The sequence below is a fragment of the Daphnia magna genome, linkage group LG10 (genome assembly GCF_020631705.1).
Source record: "Daphnia magna isolate NIES linkage group LG10, ASM2063170v1.1, whole genome shotgun sequence".
Taxonomy (NCBI): domain Eukaryota; kingdom Metazoa; phylum Arthropoda; class Branchiopoda; order Diplostraca; family Daphniidae; genus Daphnia; species Daphnia magna.
In genome coordinates this window covers 1,012,398-1,030,497 of record NC_059191.1, presented here as the reverse complement: position 1 = coordinate 1,030,497, position 18,100 = coordinate 1,012,398, and the positions used below count along the sequence as shown (strand labels likewise).

Sequence of the window (18,100 nt, the reverse complement as noted above, 5' to 3'; positions counted from 1 at the left end):
TTTGCCCTCCCACCTCGTTGTTCTTGATCCCTCTTTTGTGCATGACTTCACCGTGAAAAGGTTTCGATGAGCATTGCATCGGGTATGCTGTGTAATTGGGGCAGGGTTACCGGTCCGAAAGAAGTAAACTTTTTATAGATTTAAAAAAAAAGAGAAGGAAAATGCTTGAATTCTAATATCTTGTGTGTATCGACGTGCTTCATAATCCTCACTTATATTCACCAATCCCACGATTTGACAAAGTAAGGTTTCTTTGATCTAACTTGCATTCCATTTTATTCCGATTTTTATTCACGCTGACTAATTTGTGCTGTTTACTATCTGGTTATTTTCGTTAACAGATTTGAAAGTGATGGTTCGGCGAAGCTGCTTGCAGATATCCGCATAGTTACATAACATAAAATGAGAGGAAGACTATGCACGGAAACTGGTAAGTTTTCGTTTTAAAATATTCAAACGAAGCTTGCGTGTTTTAGTTCTCCTTGACAACTCAATTTCAGTTACGTTTTTTTTCCGACACCTAAATATTTTATTTGCATGGAGATATGCTGCGTCTCAAATCAAAATTCGTATCTGAATAACTGCAGAATTGATTTTGATTGATTTTTTTTTCTAGGTTTCCCCGATAATTCAAACTTGTGACGTAAGCACATCCCGATGTAAAGAAAAGCATTTTTTCCCCGACGATTGCCACTAAGATTGGTTATTGGACCTATTGTTCGTAAATTTTGCAGAAAGGTATACTTACACGTCCGTCGCTCTTTTAATTCCTAAGCCACAATCTTTAAACAATGAGATGGCTCCTGTTAAACCATTCCAGACCACAGTAAGAAACAGCTAGTTACCATCGTTTAAAAATCCAAAACTGAACACAAAATTATTGAACTTCGAAAATAGGTTTGCTTATTGTAATGCCAACAATTTCAATAGCAATCTATTTTTTCACTTGCCCCGTGAAACCTGCCACACAATCTGCCGAGGCTGTCAGAATCACACAGAGCAAAATTCATCGTCCATTAAAAATTGGTGATGTCTTCTTTCAAGTCTTTGGCATTCTTATGAATCAAGGTGAGTCAATTTATTTCCAAACAGCAATCACGTCATATTTAACCACATACCATACGATCTAAACAGGAGCGAGCTTCCCAGCAATGCGCAATACTGTTTACGTCATTCTGGGTTGCTATTGTATTGGGGCCTCTGTCCTGGTTTGCGCCTATAACATTCTGTTAACAAGTTTCATCCTGGAATCCAACACTGAACCAACGGTAGAATCCCTAGCGGATCTAGCTGGAAATTCGAACATGCAACTTGCGGTCGATAAAGCGGCAGTGTCATAGATATCGTTCTCATGGTAAATTCTTGTTAAAGTTTTTTTTGCTGTGGAATTGATATTATTTTTCTACTAGGCGTCAAGGGATGGGCTTTACAAGGACCTGGGCGATAAGTTGCGGTTGCATCCGAATTCTCGATGCTCGAAAAGGCAAGATTGCATTGATCTCGTTAAATCCGGCTCCTACGCATACCTACAGGTATAACAGAAGGAATAAGTGTATAACAAATAAAACTGGTAACTTTTCGTTTTTATGGGGAAAACAGAGTTTATTTACTGCTATTAACGCCATCGACGAAGGTTTAAATACTACAGGAAAATGTCAACTGGCAACAGCGAAACGAACTGAATCGATACCAGGATCTTTAGCGTGGGCGCTTCCTAAAAGGAGTCCTTACAACAAAGTATTCATCAAAGGGTGATAAATAAATTAATATACTATTTTTATTCTTTATTGCATTAACAGTTTTATAAATTATTTTGAAACAGGTTTATGGAGCTGTATTAAGCTGGATTAATCGACTACTGGATTCAAAAGGAGCTGGTTAAACGCAGAAACGTCACTCACTGTTTGAACGAAGCTAACAAAAGGCATCAGCGCATCACGCTTGAAAAGCGCACGAAAATCACAGTGGAGGACTCTTTAGGTGCTTTTTACATATTGGTTATTGGATACGTTGTTTCGTTGGTTTGCTTCATAGGCGAAAATGTTTATTTAGTATTAGCGAAACATAGAAAACGTCGATTAGAAGCAAGGTCGTTAAACATAGTATTGAAAAGTATGCTAATCGAAGTGAACGGAATGGCGGTTAACAATAACGGTTTGTTACACCCTCAGCATAGTGTGAAAAGGTATAGAATTCGTTTGGATCCAATGTTGTCCCTTTCATAGAGGATGTGATATGCAGTTGTAAGGAAGGTAACCACTGTTAGAGCTGTTAGAGACATAAGACAATCCAAAAGTTACGCACATAGATTTGCTTAAACATTCGTTGTCTTAAATGTATTTTGACACTAGGATAAGACCAAAGGAAGACAACCTTTGGTTCAATCTTTCAAACCAAAATAGAATGCAGCAATATATTATGTGGCTTTTACAATCCTAGTAACCAAATATATTGGAAGTGATTTTGTGCTTTATATCCGTGGTATGGCAATGATCATAAGGTAATTTTACAAATTAGTTTCTTGAGCTATAAGATGAAATCCATTGTTGTCCATTTAGGTCAGAGAACTGATGTATATTGGTATCCTGTAGTATGGGAAGTCTTTGAAGAAACTGGACAACTCTGTCTTTAAAATGAAGTGTCAAGCACAACAACTGGGAAAAACTTGAAGGGCCGAAATGGAAAGAATATGCCAGTGGCTTAAACTTGAGTTATTTGAAAAAGAACGACAGATTTGGACTGCCATGGCTCAGCGAGCTGGACTTTTGGCACTTCTACTTCATTCGCTTTCAACTATGAATTGATGCAGCAACAATACTCCGGACACACTGAGGACACTACAGAAACCGGCGAGACCATTGCAACCAATAAAAAAGCGATCAAAGAAGATGATGCTTATTGTAGAAACAACCACAGCACGTCACAGCTCCACGATGCCGAACATTTAAGTGTACATATGCTATTTCTCGTGCTTTTGTACTATTTTATTCGGCCGCCAATTGATTCTCTCTTCTCACCTGCTCCTTGACTTTGTCTCCTCCGCACTACTTTTAAAAACTTGCATTGTTGTTTGTTATATAAGTAAGAAAACTAGATGGCGCTAATGCGCCTTAGTATTTTGTTGTGTGTGACGTGTGAAACCGTGTCCAAATATATGTTAACTGTTTAACGTTCTAATTGAAATTGAGTGAAAGTGAGATAAAATCAAATTATGTGCTATCTACTAGTAGGTTTTTTCATTCTTAAGTGTTTTTTACCTGAAACACATAAACTGGATTATTTTTGTGTGGAACAAGTGATCTTGTGATCAGCTATGACAGCTGACAAATCCAAAATCTATTACACTTGCATTCCATCGTGCAAATCTATTACTCATTGTGAGGTATTAGTTTTGACAATCAGAATCCGTCAATCAGAGGTGTGATTCTGCTTTTAAAAAGTAGCTTGTGAAACTTAAATTTTTAAAGGATGCTGAACAAGCAGAAAGTTTACAAATTATACAAATCACATGGACTGGAATACCATCACCTCGTTCTGCTACTCTTTATCAATTCATCATGTCCTGTCAGTACTGTACTGAAAAGTGCAACATATGTTGTGTTGCCAACTGGATGGATTGGAATACCTCATCTCATGTAAGTTTTAGTCTGGTAAAGCCAGCGTACTCCTCTATATTATGCTGCTAATGGTAAACAACCACCATTTCAGCAGTCTTATCATTTCTACTTTGCTAGCCGACACACGTCTTCGCCTCGCCCGTCGCCCCTTTTTCGCTTCGCCAGGTAAAAGCTTCCTCATTCCTCTATATTGTGTTGTCAACAGTTCACAATCATCATTTCAGCAGCCTAATTTTATTTCTACTTTGCCAGCCAACACATGTCTTCGCCTCGCCCGTCGCCCCGTCTTCGCCTCGCCCGTCGCCCCGTCTTCGCCTCGCCCGTCGCCCCGTCTTCGCCTCGCCCGTCGCCCCGTCTTCGCCTCACCCGTCGCCCCGTCTTCGCCTCGCCCGTCGCCCGTCTTCGCCTCACCCGTCGCTCCGTCTCCGCCTCACCCGTCCCTCCGTCTCCGCCTCGTCCGTCGCCCGTCTTCGCCTCGCCCGTCGTCCCGTCTTCGCCTCGCCCGTCGTCCCGTCTTCGCCTCGCCCGTCGTCCCGTCATCGCCTCACCTTTTTGGTACCGTTGTATTTTGTAATGAGTAATTGTGTAGTGTTAATTAACCCGTTGGCTGCCACCCACTTTGATCCCCTTTTTTTTAAGCTTGTTAGGGTCCGGCAGCGCTGTTCTGCCCAATGGTCTATATGCCATGGGTGGGACAGTTGCACAAGCCGTGTGGCTCAAAGTCGATCGTCGAGGCAATGCACCAGTAGGGACTTCCCCCTTGTCGATGTGGTGGTGGTTGCCTGGGGTGTGCATTCCCATAACGGCTTCCATCATCATATCAGCCCGGACTTGTTTTCGGACAAGTCCCCCTTGGTCGCTATCCTTTCGATAGCGATGTAGCTAGTGTAGATTTAGTGGCGTGGCAGCCAACGGGTTAGTTTTATTTATGTATGTTTAGTATTGTGTTGTATTGTAAAATGTAAAAATTTTGTGGAGGATTTGTGGGTGGATGGAGGGACAATAAATACTTTAATTTATACTTCAATCTTGAATTTATTTTTATTGTAGAAACTGGGTGGGATCGAACCCTTGACATCCAGAACCTTAGTCAAATGCTTTGCCGCTGAGCCAACTATAACGTACTGATATTCGAAATTTATTCCTTAATAACCTTGTTTGTTGTGTATAAGTAGATATCCCAACAAATGTCGACTTTAATTTGTATAGTAAGAAGTGGCACAATGGTAGAGTGCTTGTCTAAGAATCAAAATGTCTGAGGTTCGATTCCCAGCAATGAGTAGGCTGCTTCTACAGTAACAGCTGTACGTGTATCGTGATTGCTTTAAATTGTATCTGCAAGCAAGAGTTTTCCAATATATAGCTTGATGACTTAATACGACAAAATTCAACGAAAAAAAATTTTTTTTACAAAGTCCAATTTTCCTTTTTTTTTTGGTGTATATTTGGAACATTATACCTATACAATGAATTGCATTGAATTGAACCACCGGGGAGATTACCCGGTGCGTGGCTAAGAGAAGCCGGAAAAGGATGGAAGGTTTCGGACAAGTTTTTACGTGAGCGATTAACCGTTAATTCGGATTTGTGGGTAGCCTCTTCGCCCTCCAATGATATCTCAGAACTTGAGGACCCCCACGTCCCCTTTCCGGACAGCGCACTCACAACCTTTACTGCTGATCACAGTAGGGGCATGACCCCCTACGGGCTTATTACAAGTCAAGGGGAAACGGGGCCACAGAAAAGAAGGGAGCCCAGATATGCACTTAATTTTTTGTTGTAAAAATACCAAAAACACGTGGGAAAATAAAAGAATCTGGAAACCTTCGGTCCCCCCTCCAACGAATTTCAGTTACTGTTTACACCTGAACTCCATCAATATCATCTGCCGATTGATTACGATTACAAAATCTACACAAGTGAAATAAACATAAGTAAAACATTATTGCTGATACACTACTTAAAGATAGTAAAATACCTTGTACAGTATCCACCAACGACTCCTTCATACAGACACCGATGAAGGCATCAACATTATTAGTGGACTTGGATCAAATAAATAAGGGGCCATATTTCATCCACGAGGAAGAAATACAGCGAATGCGTGAAGCTTGTCTCGTATCGACAATTTGTAAGAACGCTTAAAATAGATGAATTCCGAACGATCACAAATTTTCGGTTGCTCTAACACGCTGTTCAATTGTAACACAATACCTAAATGTTGTACAAATGTTAAAACCTTGCAATCAAATATAAAGAAACAAATAGTATCGTGCAACCTTATGTTCAATAAGGCTAAAGATTTCAAGGCAATCTTTTAGCCGACGACTTGCTTTTCGACATTTACCCGTTGTCATGACGTAAGCTTCGTCATCGTAATTAACTTCCTTAACAGCCAGTTTTAACTCCCAAGATAGAAAACTTTTTTCTGTAAAATTAAATCAATTTTCATTTAAGTAATATTTTTATATGAGAACATCAGAGTTACCAGCAAGGCCACTGGCCTTCAATTTACCTTAATTTTGCCAAAACTCGATTATACGTTCAGGTTGATCAAATGCAGAGAAAAAAACTGTCTAGATCGCGAAGCCTTCGTAACAGAACATTTTCCTTCGATCTCCATACGGGGCAGTTCGTTGTAGTTATAGATAGAAATCGTGTCATAGACATTAACAAACAATGATCAATATTTTCAAATTTCACATCTTCTAAACTTTTTTTTTGTACGGATAGGGATTAAATCCCATGGCTTGGGGTTTTATACTATGAAAGACCTACTCCAATATACACACAAAATGCAATTGTAAAATATCAAATGTGTAAATTGTAGTAAACTTATAACAGAATAAAACCCTAAGGTGTGTGAGATTTTGATAGTTTACAAGATGTGAAATAAAAAAAAAAAATCATTCCTGTTTGCAAGTTTGTCAAATAATTCTTCTTTTCCCGTTTCTTAGGCTTCGTCGTTAGGTCTCGTCCGGTTTGAATTTCACTTGTCCCAAGACTGGAAAAAGTGGCTCTGAGTGATCCGTTGCGCTCTACCAGCATTTAAAAACAGAAACTTTCAATTAGTTTCAATGAAATACACTTAAATTGAATAAAATACATAGGCATGGAAAAATTTTCGCACGTAAGACCGTTTCTGTTGGAATGAACTTCGAATCAATGGAATAGAGGTGAAATAGTAGAATGGAAGAAGATTGAGGAGGGCTATTGTCGCCGGTTACTACGACACATATTGTTGAAATTCATGCGTGGGCTGTGATAGTGATTGAATACATGTCAACTATACTCTGCAGTATAGGAAATGTAACAACAAAGCAAGGATGATTCAAAAATGCGGAATTAGCCCAGTCGGCATCCTAAAAAAATTCTAACGGAAAATGTTATTATCTTATATGAATTCTGTTTATTTTAGCTTACATTACACTGTGACCGGTGTACTGTGCTTTTCCGTCCTAGTAGTGATTGCTTTTCCCGGGTATCATCAAGTGATATCCTCTTAATAAACCGTAACCAATAGTTACGTTCGCCAGGTTACAGGAAAATTACGGTAAATACTATAAAATAATAAATTGTTGAAGTTATATAATACGAGTCTGAATGTCTCATGTATATTTATTAACAATATTACTCACCTTAAAAACAATATTTTGATAACAAAATGAAATCCTCTCCTGGCAATGTTAAGTACTAGTTTTAAGTATTCTTAAATTCCTGTCAGAACAAGCAAAAAATAATGTCTCAATAAAAACGCCATTGTTCTTCATTTAACAATCCATAAATCCATTTAAAGAAAAGATAATATACCATGACTTATACCTTACATGTACACCATTACACAAAGCTGAATCTTAAGTGTTATGCAATGCATGCTGCATGTTGAAAACAGGTTTACAGGATGTTCACAGGCTTCATTCTGGATATTTAAACTCCATGCAGATTCGCAGCACGAACGCTTGAAACACATAAAAAAGAGATAATCAGAAAATGTGCCAACGCAAATGCCAATCAATGCGTACGATGCAAGAGCTTGACAGCCTCCTGAATCACTTACACAAAAGGGGTAGAGCTGTCATCTGGCGGCAGGCATAAGTGTAACGAAATATTTCGTTGCTATTACAAGAAGGAAAGGCTCACACCAGAGACGAACAGACTCACCTTTCTTCTCTGGCTCACACCTTAAAAAGAAAAAGAAATGCCGAATCGTTTTAGTAGCAGTAGGACCTACAATAACATAAACCAAATTTATCTAAACGTTTTCAAACTAACCTAATAGCTAATACCTTAAAATTTTATTCCGGGAAGCAACCAGAAAACCCTATGTTACGCAAAATATTTATGTTCCCCATTTATAAGCATAGCCCATTACTATTGCGATGACAAACAAAAAAGGTTATCATTACAATTTTGATGGGATTATGGAAATGATTCTTCATTGATAATCCTACCCTCTTGTTTAACTAAAACACTGCAATTCGAAAAGAAGGGATGCAATAAACAAAATTAAACAGTGAATGCTTCTTTTACTAGTAAAAATCTACTAAATAGCTCAAAGAAAAGAAGAATTTGCCTATCTAAAAGCCCATTTTGCCCCATTATAGCTGTTTAGATTTCATGGTTGGTAAGCTTATAAACTCGGTCAGATATGGTGGTGATTGTGCTTCTTTCACACTAGATATGCCTAGACCAAACAGACGTTAAGGCATGTGTCATTTACTGAGAGAAAACTTGGTTTCCATATTAAAAGTTTTAAAATTACTTTACTCTGTTTTACTAACCTGTAAAGCTTGTGATATACATCTATTTTAAATATTTAAATCGCGAAGCAATATGCCAGGAAAAACCCGCCGAAAAGTTCATCTTTCTCTAATTAGAAAATACGATTAGAATAGTATAATATAAATATTTATTATTCTGAGGTTCCTAATTTCTTTTACTCACTTTTGATAACTAATGTGTTGATGGACTAAACGATTAGGAGAGGTTCTTTATGGTTTGCATCTATCTTGATGTGAAATAAGGATTCTTTATTTTGGACAATCAAACCAATAACATATTATAATGAAAAGATAGATGCCCCTGTAATCATACTAATGGAAAGCATTAATTTTGTCATATTGGTTGGTACATTCTAATTTTGCAATATTGATTGGTACATTCAAAGGATGTGCCTATTTTTGTGTACTAAAAAATTATTCTATCGAAAAAAAAAAAGATTAGTTTAGTTTACTGGGAAGGTGGCAAGAACAGGACGATGGCAACTTGTAGATGTCGATGAAAATCCCTTTCTTGACATTGCAAGGATCGAAAGAAAGCATACGCTGGTAAACGTATTTTTGGAGGCATTTGCTGCCATGGCATGGAGCCAAAGTGCGGCACGAGGCGCCCGGGAACAGACATTTCTCTATGCGTTGAGTTTGGGTGTAGCCTGGCCAGGCAGCATCTTGAACAATGACGCGCCATTCACCTTCGACATTTATGGCGCGGAGAGGACGAGCGTAAAGCACGTCACTAGGGCAAATGTATCCTTCATCACCGATCCAGTTACCCTTTTCAAAGGTGTTGCCGTGGTAGTCAGAATAGCTAAAATGCTTCTCTGACAAAGAAGTCAAACCATCGACCAAGTTGTCAGCAGACTGTTCGGCAACATCCGCGTATTTCTTCAGAATTAAGGGGTCGTACTCAATCGCATACTGAAATAATTCAAAGAGTTAATTCACACTGAAGTGTTGAATTGGGTGCACTATGACAGATGAACTTACTTTGACTTCTTTTTCTGGGTAATCAGAGTCTTTAAGACAAAAAGAAAGTGTACCATTTTTGGAACATTTAGGTGCTTTGCGAGGGTGACAATAGTCGTCATTGCTCTTGAAAGAGTTGTACGTTGATTTGGCGTAATTTTGGGGATCAGCAGTCGCTTCCGGCTCGGCGAAAACTCCAGCCAACACAGCGGTAACCAAACACAGCTAAGCATTCAAAGACAATTGTTCGGTATTATTACAATTTATGTAACTAGTTTCTATTTTAATACTTACCATGTAAGCTTTCATTTTAAAAATGTAGTGAAAAATGTAGTTCTGCTAAATACTGTGCAAGTAACTGTTTTACTGACAGCTGTTGACTGATGTAGATTGTTCAAACAAACGGTGTTTTTATACATCTGAATCCCTTTGGTGATCAATACTTTCCGATACGCTGTTCTGACTTGGGGTTTCAAAATATCGAATTTCAGTTTCACTAATGGATTGCCTTGTCCGCAATTACAGATCTTACTTTCACTACTTATAATTTTAAATGTCAGTTGGTGCTGTTAATGCAAACAGTTTCGCAGCAATAGCCAATTGATTGCGCTTTACACTTACCACACGCCTATATTGCTACCACCGCAATACAACGTCTGTCTGTTTGTGGAACGGCATTGAGGTTTCAATAATTCGCCGTTATACCACAATCGTAAGTGAAATTTATCATTTACCTGGAAAAAAAAATGAATTATGTGGCTAGATCAAACGAACTAAGTATGTGGACATTACTTGGGTATATAAACTGAGTTTGGTAAATTTCCGAGTTAGTAATTTGTTGAGAACGGTACGAACAAATCAGGAATCTATCCACAAATATTAGAATGTTCATCAAATTAATGGTAATACAATATTCTTTAATAGTATTACCTTATTCATAAATTTACAGTAGCAACTAAACTAATTGTGCAACATTTTCTCATGCCATTATGTCTCTACAATAATTTCCAATGACTACAGATAAAGTATTACTAACCTTCATTTAAACAATTGCAGATGTTTGCTTCATTAATGGCTGGAGTTTTCTGCTCACCAAACTCTAAGCGTCTTCCTTACGGTGCTCCACCGAAAATCGAGTATACCGAGATTCCGCATTGCGCCAAAAATACTACCAAGGCGTGGTGTCTTGAAGACTCTGAGTATCCTCAACACGAAGTTCAACAAGCCTTTGACCAGCACTACCAGGCCGTCCTCGCATTCTACAAAGAGAAATTAGCGAGCACTGAAAACTCTGTTAACGAACTTGACAAGTTTAATGACGAGGTTTACCTTTGTCCGAGTTCCACCGATTACGTCCGTCCTCTCCGTGCCATCAATGTTGAGGGAAAATGGCGGATCATTGTCAATCGGATCGAATCTTATGGTGTTAAATATACTCAAACTGCTCGAATTGAGGAATGTAATGTTGTTGTCGGCACCAGTTGTCCATTGGTTCCCTCGTGCTACGAATCCAAATGTATCCAGAAGAATGTTTTTCATCGCTTTTTAGTCTACAATCCTTACGATTACACCTTCCCGTTTACGATTGAAAAATTTAGGCTGCCTGGATCATGCGGATGCGTTGTTGGAGCATTTCATCTTTGAAAACAACCGGCAGTGAACCCGACTGAAGGCAGATAAGACGTCATTCTAGATGACAATGATACCTTGTGAACGTATTTAAATTAATATTTTCAATGACAATTAAGAAATACAATTTTTAATCGCATGTTACTTAATTTTGAGCCCAATAATAAAAAGGTTTGTGAACAAACGTAAGAACACTCACTCCGAATTCCAGCATCGTGAGGCACTGAACTGTTTTTGCAAGAACAAAGCCCAAAGTGTTTTGTAAGGAGCGCTGCTATTGGACAAATCATCGACTGTAATGGCCGCCTTTTGAACCCTTCCTCTTACCTTTAACCGAACCCCGCCATCATACCAGTTTCTTAGCTTAACCTTTTCTCATTAGATGCAATGCCGCCTAAACTGTTTTGAAGTGCTTGTTTATAAAGTTGAAACTAAGAAATTATTGTTTAAACTTTTGGCAGTGTCAAATAGCTTTTATTTGAAAAAAAGGCGCCAAAATACGGGTTTATATTACATATATATCATTCGATTAGACATCTATGTTGATACTTTTCAAACCTAAATGGTCGCGTGAGGGGTAGGAAGACAAATATTAACTGTTGAATTATTTCATGTCCTAATGTAATCTGCTAAGTGTATCGTCTTGTTCGTTTTCATTCCTTTTTTTTTTAGTTTTTAGTTTTCAATAAAAAATAATCGTCGATTTACAAACCAATACACGAACAAAACCAACGACACAGACAAAAATTATTGGGGATAAACTTTTATTGTTCATCACGAACGATGAAAGTTTTTGAGGTTTTAACAGAAAGTGGGACAGGTACAAATTTGTTTTCTCCCCTTTTGATTTTCTATCTACATCGCTAGAAAAGGGTAAGGGAGGCACAGGGTTTACACTTGTTCACTTTGACCTAAACGCAGTCTTTCTGCAATCGGGGAGGGGCTAATAATGATATTCAGTTTGAGAAAATGATGTATCCAGTGTGAAATAGTGAGAAGAGATCTACCCTTAAAAATTCAAATGTCATTTAGTGGCCAAAAAACTGATTCCCAGTCACCAACACATCTTTCCTTCCAACAATCAAAACGATTAATTGAAACTCAATAGAACTTCTAAAGTAATAAACGTGTGAGCTCAGTAATTGCATTAAATTGTATCAGAAGCAAACCTTGAAAACAAAATTTATACCACATTTCCATTTTATTTTTTTTTCGTTTATGTATTGTTGGTACAATAAACATGTACAACAAATTGCATTGAATTGAACCATCGGGGAGATTACCCGGTGCGTGGCTAAGAGAAGCCGGAAAAGGATGGAAGGTTTCGGACAAGTTTTTACGTGAGCGATTAACCGTTAATTCGGATTTGTGGGTAGCCTCTTCGCCCTCCAATGATCTCACCTGACCAAATCCACAGGTGTTGTTTGGCTGAGCCCTACTCCTTTCCTTTTAATTTTTTTTTAAAGTTAGATGTTGCATAACTGTACTAAATCATACTGTAATCGGGGTGCGTACCCCGATACCCCGATTACCCTTGATTGAAACCCGAGAGGGCGAATAATCATATTCCCCTCACCCCGAAAGTACTGCCCCAAATCACCTCCTCTGATCGGGAAAAAGTATCCCGATTGGTACGGGGCCGATCTCTAGATTCAAGAATCAAGATTGGAGGATTAAAATATTAGTTTCTTAGATTGGTATTTGATGGATTAAATTCGTATCTGAATTTTAATAGTGAAATCGCAATGCCGCCTCGATTGCGTAATGCTGTCGTCTGCTGTTGTTTCTTTTGTTTTTCTTTCTGGATTCCTGCTGTCACTTCTGTTGGGCCAGCGTGAAAACTATAATATATTAGAAACTTATTTGGATCTATCGTGACCTTTAGCGTTCCGTCAATAATGGGGAAAACCTCTAAGGATAAACGAGATGTGTATTACAGGTTGGCGAAGGAAGAAGGTTGGAGAGCCCGTTCCGCTTTTAAATTGCTGCAAATCGACGACGAATTTCATATATTCGAAGGTATAGCCGTAGTTGGAAATTTTTTTAGATAATTTTAATATGTCATTTCTCCATTACTGATTAGGTGTAAAAAATGCAGTAGATCTTTGTGCAGCTCCAGGAAGCTGGAGTCAAGTTTTAACTAGAAAGTTGCGTAATAAAGATGATGATAGTCCTACTGCAAAAATTGTTGCTGTGGATTTGCAAGCAATGGCACCTTTACCTGGTGTAATACAGATCCAAGGTGATATAACTCAATTATCCACTGCAGAAAAAATCATCCAACATTTTGAGGGAGAAAAGGCAGACTTGGTTGTGTGTGATGGTGCACCCGATGGTAAGCTGTCATAACCATTAGATAATTCCCAAAATATTTTTTCTGAACATTATTTTTATTTCATTTACTCAGTAACTGGTTTGCATGACATTGATGAATATGTCCAAGCCCAACTACTTTTAGCAGCCTTAAATATTACCACTCATGTTCTTAAAGAGGGTGGTGTATTTGTTGCCAAGATCTTTAGGGGACGAGACATAACATTACTCTACTCACAACTCAGAATATTTTTTCCTAAAGTTACTGTGGCAAAACCAACAAGTTCCAGAAATTCCAGTATAGGTGTGTTGGGGATCTAAAAACTAATCACTTTTCAACAGTGATATTTACTTTAGTTCTCCTGTTTGCAGAAGCCTTTGTTGTCTGCCAAAATTATGCTCCTCCAAGTGGTTATATCCCAAACATGTCGAATCCACTTTTGGATCATCAGTATTGTGACTGGAATGAATGGGAAGGGCCCAACAGAGTGATTGTGCCTTTTTTGGCATGTGGTGATCTTAGTGCATATGACTCTGATATGAGTTATCCTTTGGATACAGAATATAAATTCAGGTAGTAAAGAAAATTGCTTAGTGATGTAGGATGCTAACTCTTTCTTACCTTTCAAATTTCTGTTGTTACCTGTTAGGCCACCAACACAGATACCCATAAATCCCCCCTATCATGAAGCAGTTTGCATAAAAAAACAGGACCAATTGGCAAAACCTGCAGTGGATCAGCTAACTAAATTTGAATCTCTTGAACTGAAGGAATAGTAGACTAGCTACTTTGGAGAATGTTAACCTAAAAAAGTCCAGCTTTCCATGCTGCTGAGTTCTTCTTGCTGTTCAGTGTTATTTTTATTATAACTAAATCAATAAAACATAAAACATCTAAAACCAATACAACTCAGTGAAGACTGACATGTTAAAGCTCCATAAAAATGATGTAATATAGAATTTTCACATAATTTCCTCTTAAATTCCCTTTTAGGACTTACTTAGGTATATAAGGAGTTGTACTTTCACATAGGAAGTACTACCTAATATTGTGGAAGCAAAACAAATCACACCTTTTTTGTCTTCTTTACGTTGGCTTTTAGATAAAAAATGGCTTAGTCTTCAATAATTTAGAGATAATGTATGAATAATACCTGATAATACCACCAAAAAACATTGTAATCGTTATAATGAGAAAAAATGTTATAACGAGAAAGCATAATACCAGAGTCATAGAACCCGATAATAATACGGATATCGGAATACCTAACTAGTAACTACAAAAAAAACAAATAAGAAAGAAAGCAGAGAAAAACGATAAGACGATATAAATATAATGCGATAACTAATTAACTAGTTAACACTTAACAAATAACAACGAAAATAGCCGCATTCCGGGGAGTGCATTTGTAAACTGGCAATGCTGCTTTCCAAACCGTTGGACTATTTGAGTATTGGAGCCTAAAAAATTTGAATGTTGCTTCCGCTAACTGTTAAAAGCCTTCCTCGAACGAGCGTAGACGGTCATGCTGACCGTTGCTCCCGAAAATTTTTAACCGCCAATTTCTCTGAGCAATTTTACAAGCATTGTGTCTTTGATAGACAAGACAGCAATTTTTATACTTCTTTAATCATATTGTATTTTAAAGTGCCATTTTTAATCACGAGATCTTGAAAATGAGTTCCAAGCCAGTGGAACCAGAAATTATCCCGGATGTTCTTCTGGACCCCACCACAAAAAAACGTTATGTGAGAGGAAAATTTCTTGGGAAGGTAAGGAGAACGATTTTAGTATAATGTTTTTTCAGCACTTGTGACTGATTTGATTCAACTTGTGTCATTTACTAGGGTGGTTTTGCCAAATGCTATGAGCTTACAGACAGTGCTACCAACATGGTCTATGCTGGCAAAATAGTTTCCAAGCAGCTCTTGCAAAAGCCTCATCAGAAGGATAAGATGGCCCAAGAGATTTCAATTCACCGTGCTCTGCTCCACAAGCATGTTGTTGGTTTTCACAGTTTTTTTGAGGACACCAACTTTGTTTTCATTGTTTTGGAATTGTGCAAACGAAGGGTAAATGCTTGCTGGCTCTTAGTTATTAGTTGCTTATTTTTACAGAGAGATGTTGTTGTAGAGTCTCATGGAGTTGCACAAAAGGAGAAAGGCAATCACCGAACCTGAAGCTCGGTGTTTCATGCATCAGTTGCTGCTAGGTGTAAAGCATCTTCATGAAAACAAGATCATCCATAGGGATTTGAAACTTGGAAATCTTTTCCTTAATGAGAATATGGAATTGAAAATTGGAGATTTTGGCCTCGCAACTAAATTAGATTATGATGGTGAAAGGAAAAAGTATGTTCAATCATTATCAGGGTTTCAGGTGTGTTATCCAACTAGATGTAACATTGTTACCTTTTTGTTTTTTGCAGGACTTTGTGTGGTACTCCCAATTACATTGCACCGGAAGTGTTGTGCAAGAAAGGCCACAGCTTTGAAGTGGACATCTGGTCTATGGGCTGCATATTGTGAGTAGTTGGTTTTTATCTTCTATACAATTTTCCAGTCTATTCACTTATATGGTTGCAGGTATACTTTGTTGGTTGGACATCCACCTTTTGAAACCCAGACGCTGAAAGACACGTACTCCAAAATCAAGAAAAACGAGTACCATGTCCCGTCTCGTATCGGGCCACTGGCTCGCAATCTTATCACGAGCATGCTTCGAGCTGATCCTTCCAGCCGGTTAGTCTGTTTCTCGTTTTCCTAAAAAAATATATTTATGAAGTACCAAATTGAACTTTATTTTTTACCAGACCAAACGTAGATCAAATTTTGAACGACGATTTCATGACTCAAGGCTATATGCCTTCGCGTCTGCCTTTGTCCTGCCTTACAATGCCACCGCGCTTCGATCCTCGGCTGAGTACCAGTATAATTGCCGTCCGTCGTCCACTTGGTGAAATAAACCGAGAGTCTCCTCTTATCTCCAATGAAGTCCAAGGCAATTTGACTTGTAATTCAAATTATTCCCCACATTTTTAAAACTTCATTATTCACTACAGGCGTCAAGGGTGAGCCAGTTACTTCCCCAGCCACTGCTGAGACTCCGTTTCCAGCAGTTCCATCCGGACCATCACCACAGCAACTCTTGCGTGACTTGCAGCAACAGCTTCAAAAGTTATTCATTGCGAAACCGTCTGAAAAGGTTCCAATCATTATGGGTACAGTTTTTCTGATTGTTTCCTACCAAAAGGACAAATTTCATAATCAGTTTTATTCTTCCATTAGATGAGGCTGAAGATCCAGCAGCCATTCCAATGGTATGGGTTTCCAAATGGGTTGACTATTCCGACAAATATGGTTTCGGCTATCAGTTGAGTGACGACACGATTGGCGTGATTTTCAACGATCTTACCAAATTATTACTGCACGTCGACGGAAAGTAAGTCTTGCTTGATTTGCAATTGAAATTAAAGTTTAAAACTGATTCTTGGTCTCTTTTTTTTTTTTATATTTCAGAGCTATTCAGTATGTTGAACGTGACGGTATTGAAAAGTACCACACTCTGGATTGTTATCCTCCGCAGTTGGAGAAAAAGATGAAACTGTTGGCTTATTTCCGATCATACATGCAAGAAAACTTGATCAAGGCTGGTGGTTCGGTCCCGCCAAGAGAAGGTGATGAACTTATCCGCTTGCCCTTCCTGCGGCAATGGTTCCGCACTTCGCGGGCGGTTGTTATGCACCTCACCAACGGCACTTTACAGGTAAATAAAAAAATGAAAATCGTTTTCCATTGTCGTTAAATTCTATTAACTTGTGTTATTATCCGGTGGGAAAAATAGGTCAACTATTTCCGCGATCACGTTAAAATCATCCTGTGTCCGTTGATGGGAGCCGTCTCGGTAATCGATGAAGACAAAAATTTCCGAACATTCCGTCTCACATCTCTTGCTCAGTATGGATGCTCAAACGACTTGCTTCAGCGGCTCGAATACGTCCGCGAGAAAATTTCTTTCCTTTTAGCTCCTAAATCACAGAACGGAATCCGTGCCAAGTGATTGTTTTGTGTAAATATTCTTTTATGTGTAAATGCGCTAAAGTATCCCTCCCAACTTTTTAAACATTCAAATTTTCATATTCGTTTTTTAAAAGATGAAACTGCCTCCAGATGTTCTTAAAAGGTGAAATTGAATCATTAGTTTTCCCATTCTTACTTCAAATTTTCTTCCCTATTTTACGGTTTTCGTTTTAGAAATGGTAGGTAAACTAAACCCCCGAAATGTTTTACTTGAAATAATACATGTAGTTTCTTTTAACGAAATTTTTGCCTTTTTTTTAACATCCGTCTGAGAGTAGTATCGCTTTCAAAATAATGGATCTGAAAAGCTCTTTGTTTGAAGTAGCTTATCGTTTAAAATAGCGTTCGAGCATTCGTTTTCAAAAAGTATAAATAGTGGTGATATTGTGGTTGACCATTGTCGTGGTTGATTTCAAAAACAAAATAATTTGATGGTTATGGTCGTTTCTGATTTTCACATGGCTTCACCCATTGTCACATGTGCCGCGTTATTATGAAGCGGCCATGTATTCAGTGGACCACACAAGACCAATATTGAAAACGGTGTATAAAAAAAAATTACGGTTTGAGTCTTGTTATGAAAATCCTTGAGATAAAATTAATAAAAAATTGTGGAATTTTTATGTAAAATTTAACAGGTGCAAAGAGACAATTTTGAAACATGTCTGATTAAACTAACCGTCCTCCCCAGTCCCCAACGAGATTTGAATGTAAATG

General features: G+C 38.1%; 4 protein-coding genes, 1 long non-coding RNA gene and 1 pseudogene across 18 annotated transcripts; 4 read left to right on the top strand and 2 right to left on the bottom strand.

Moving 5' to 3' along the window:
• The first annotated feature begins 54 nt into the window (after positions 1-54).
• Positions 55-3,221, top strand: LOC116932594 (annotated as a pseudogene).
• Positions 3,222-6,132: 2,911 nt separating this feature from the next.
• Positions 6,133-10,539, bottom strand: LOC116932623 (neurotrophin 1-like). Of its 14 annotated transcripts, none has more exons than XM_045179640.1 (13): positions 10,398-10,539; positions 10,154-10,227; positions 9,894-10,095; positions 9,656-9,824; positions 9,383-9,586; positions 8,562-9,313; positions 8,399-8,486; positions 7,640-7,798; positions 7,440-7,575; positions 7,256-7,334; positions 7,041-7,177; positions 6,724-6,979; positions 6,133-6,655 (listed from the first exon to the last, which is right to left on the bottom strand). In XM_045179640.1, exons 4-6 carry the CDS (start codon positions 9,668-9,670, stop codon positions 8,837-8,839), a joined length of 696 nt encoding a protein of 231 aa, XP_045035575.1. In that variant the 5' UTR covers positions 9,671-9,824; positions 9,894-10,095; positions 10,154-10,227; positions 10,398-10,539; the 3' UTR covers positions 6,133-6,655; positions 6,724-6,979; positions 7,041-7,177; positions 7,256-7,334; positions 7,440-7,575; positions 7,640-7,798; positions 8,399-8,486; positions 8,562-8,836. The 14 variants fall into 14 exon arrangements, with proteins under 14 accessions (XP_045035575.1, XP_045035579.1, XP_045035577.1 ...); XM_045179644.1 differs by having other exon boundaries at positions 7,428-7,575; positions 7,675-7,798; XM_045179642.1 differs by having other exon boundaries at positions 6,724-6,990; positions 7,675-7,798.
• On the top strand, positions 10,133-11,129 carry LOC116932615 (neurotrophin 1). Its single transcript, XM_032940406.2, has 2 exons — positions 10,133-10,263; positions 10,418-11,129. Exons 1-2 carry the CDS (start codon positions 10,246-10,248, stop codon positions 11,003-11,005), a joined length of 606 nt encoding a protein of 201 aa, XP_032796297.1. The 5' UTR covers positions 10,133-10,245; the 3' UTR covers positions 11,006-11,129.
• Positions 11,130-12,765: 1,636 nt separating this feature from the next.
• LOC116932604 (putative tRNA (cytidine(32)/guanosine(34)-2'-O)-methyltransferase) lies at positions 12,766-14,227 on the top strand. The gene is made up of 5 exons (XM_032940388.2): positions 12,766-13,009; positions 13,074-13,325; positions 13,398-13,607; positions 13,676-13,877; positions 13,954-14,227. The coding sequence occupies exons 1-5, from the start codon at positions 12,889-12,891 to the stop codon at positions 14,078-14,080; spliced, it is 912 nt and encodes a 303-aa protein (XP_032796279.2). The 5' UTR covers positions 12,766-12,888; the 3' UTR covers positions 14,081-14,227.
• On the bottom strand, positions 13,473-14,630 carry LOC116932644. Its single transcript, XR_004399626.2, has 2 exons — positions 14,458-14,630; positions 13,473-14,399 (listed from the first exon to the last, which is right to left on the bottom strand). It is a non-coding gene; the product is annotated as an uncharacterized LOC116932644 (long non-coding RNA).
• Positions 14,631-14,812: 182 nt separating this feature from the next.
• Positions 14,813-17,626, top strand: LOC116932577 (serine/threonine-protein kinase PLK1). Its single transcript, XM_032940348.2, has 10 exons — positions 14,813-15,076; positions 15,152-15,376; positions 15,438-15,655; positions 15,733-15,828; positions 15,890-16,045; positions 16,117-16,304; positions 16,366-16,524; positions 16,592-16,745; positions 16,823-17,069; positions 17,148-17,626. Exons 1-10 carry the CDS (start codon positions 14,981-14,983, stop codon positions 17,361-17,363), a joined length of 1,755 nt encoding a protein of 584 aa, XP_032796239.1. The 5' UTR covers positions 14,813-14,980; the 3' UTR covers positions 17,364-17,626.
• Positions 17,627-18,100: the final 474 nt, after the last annotated feature.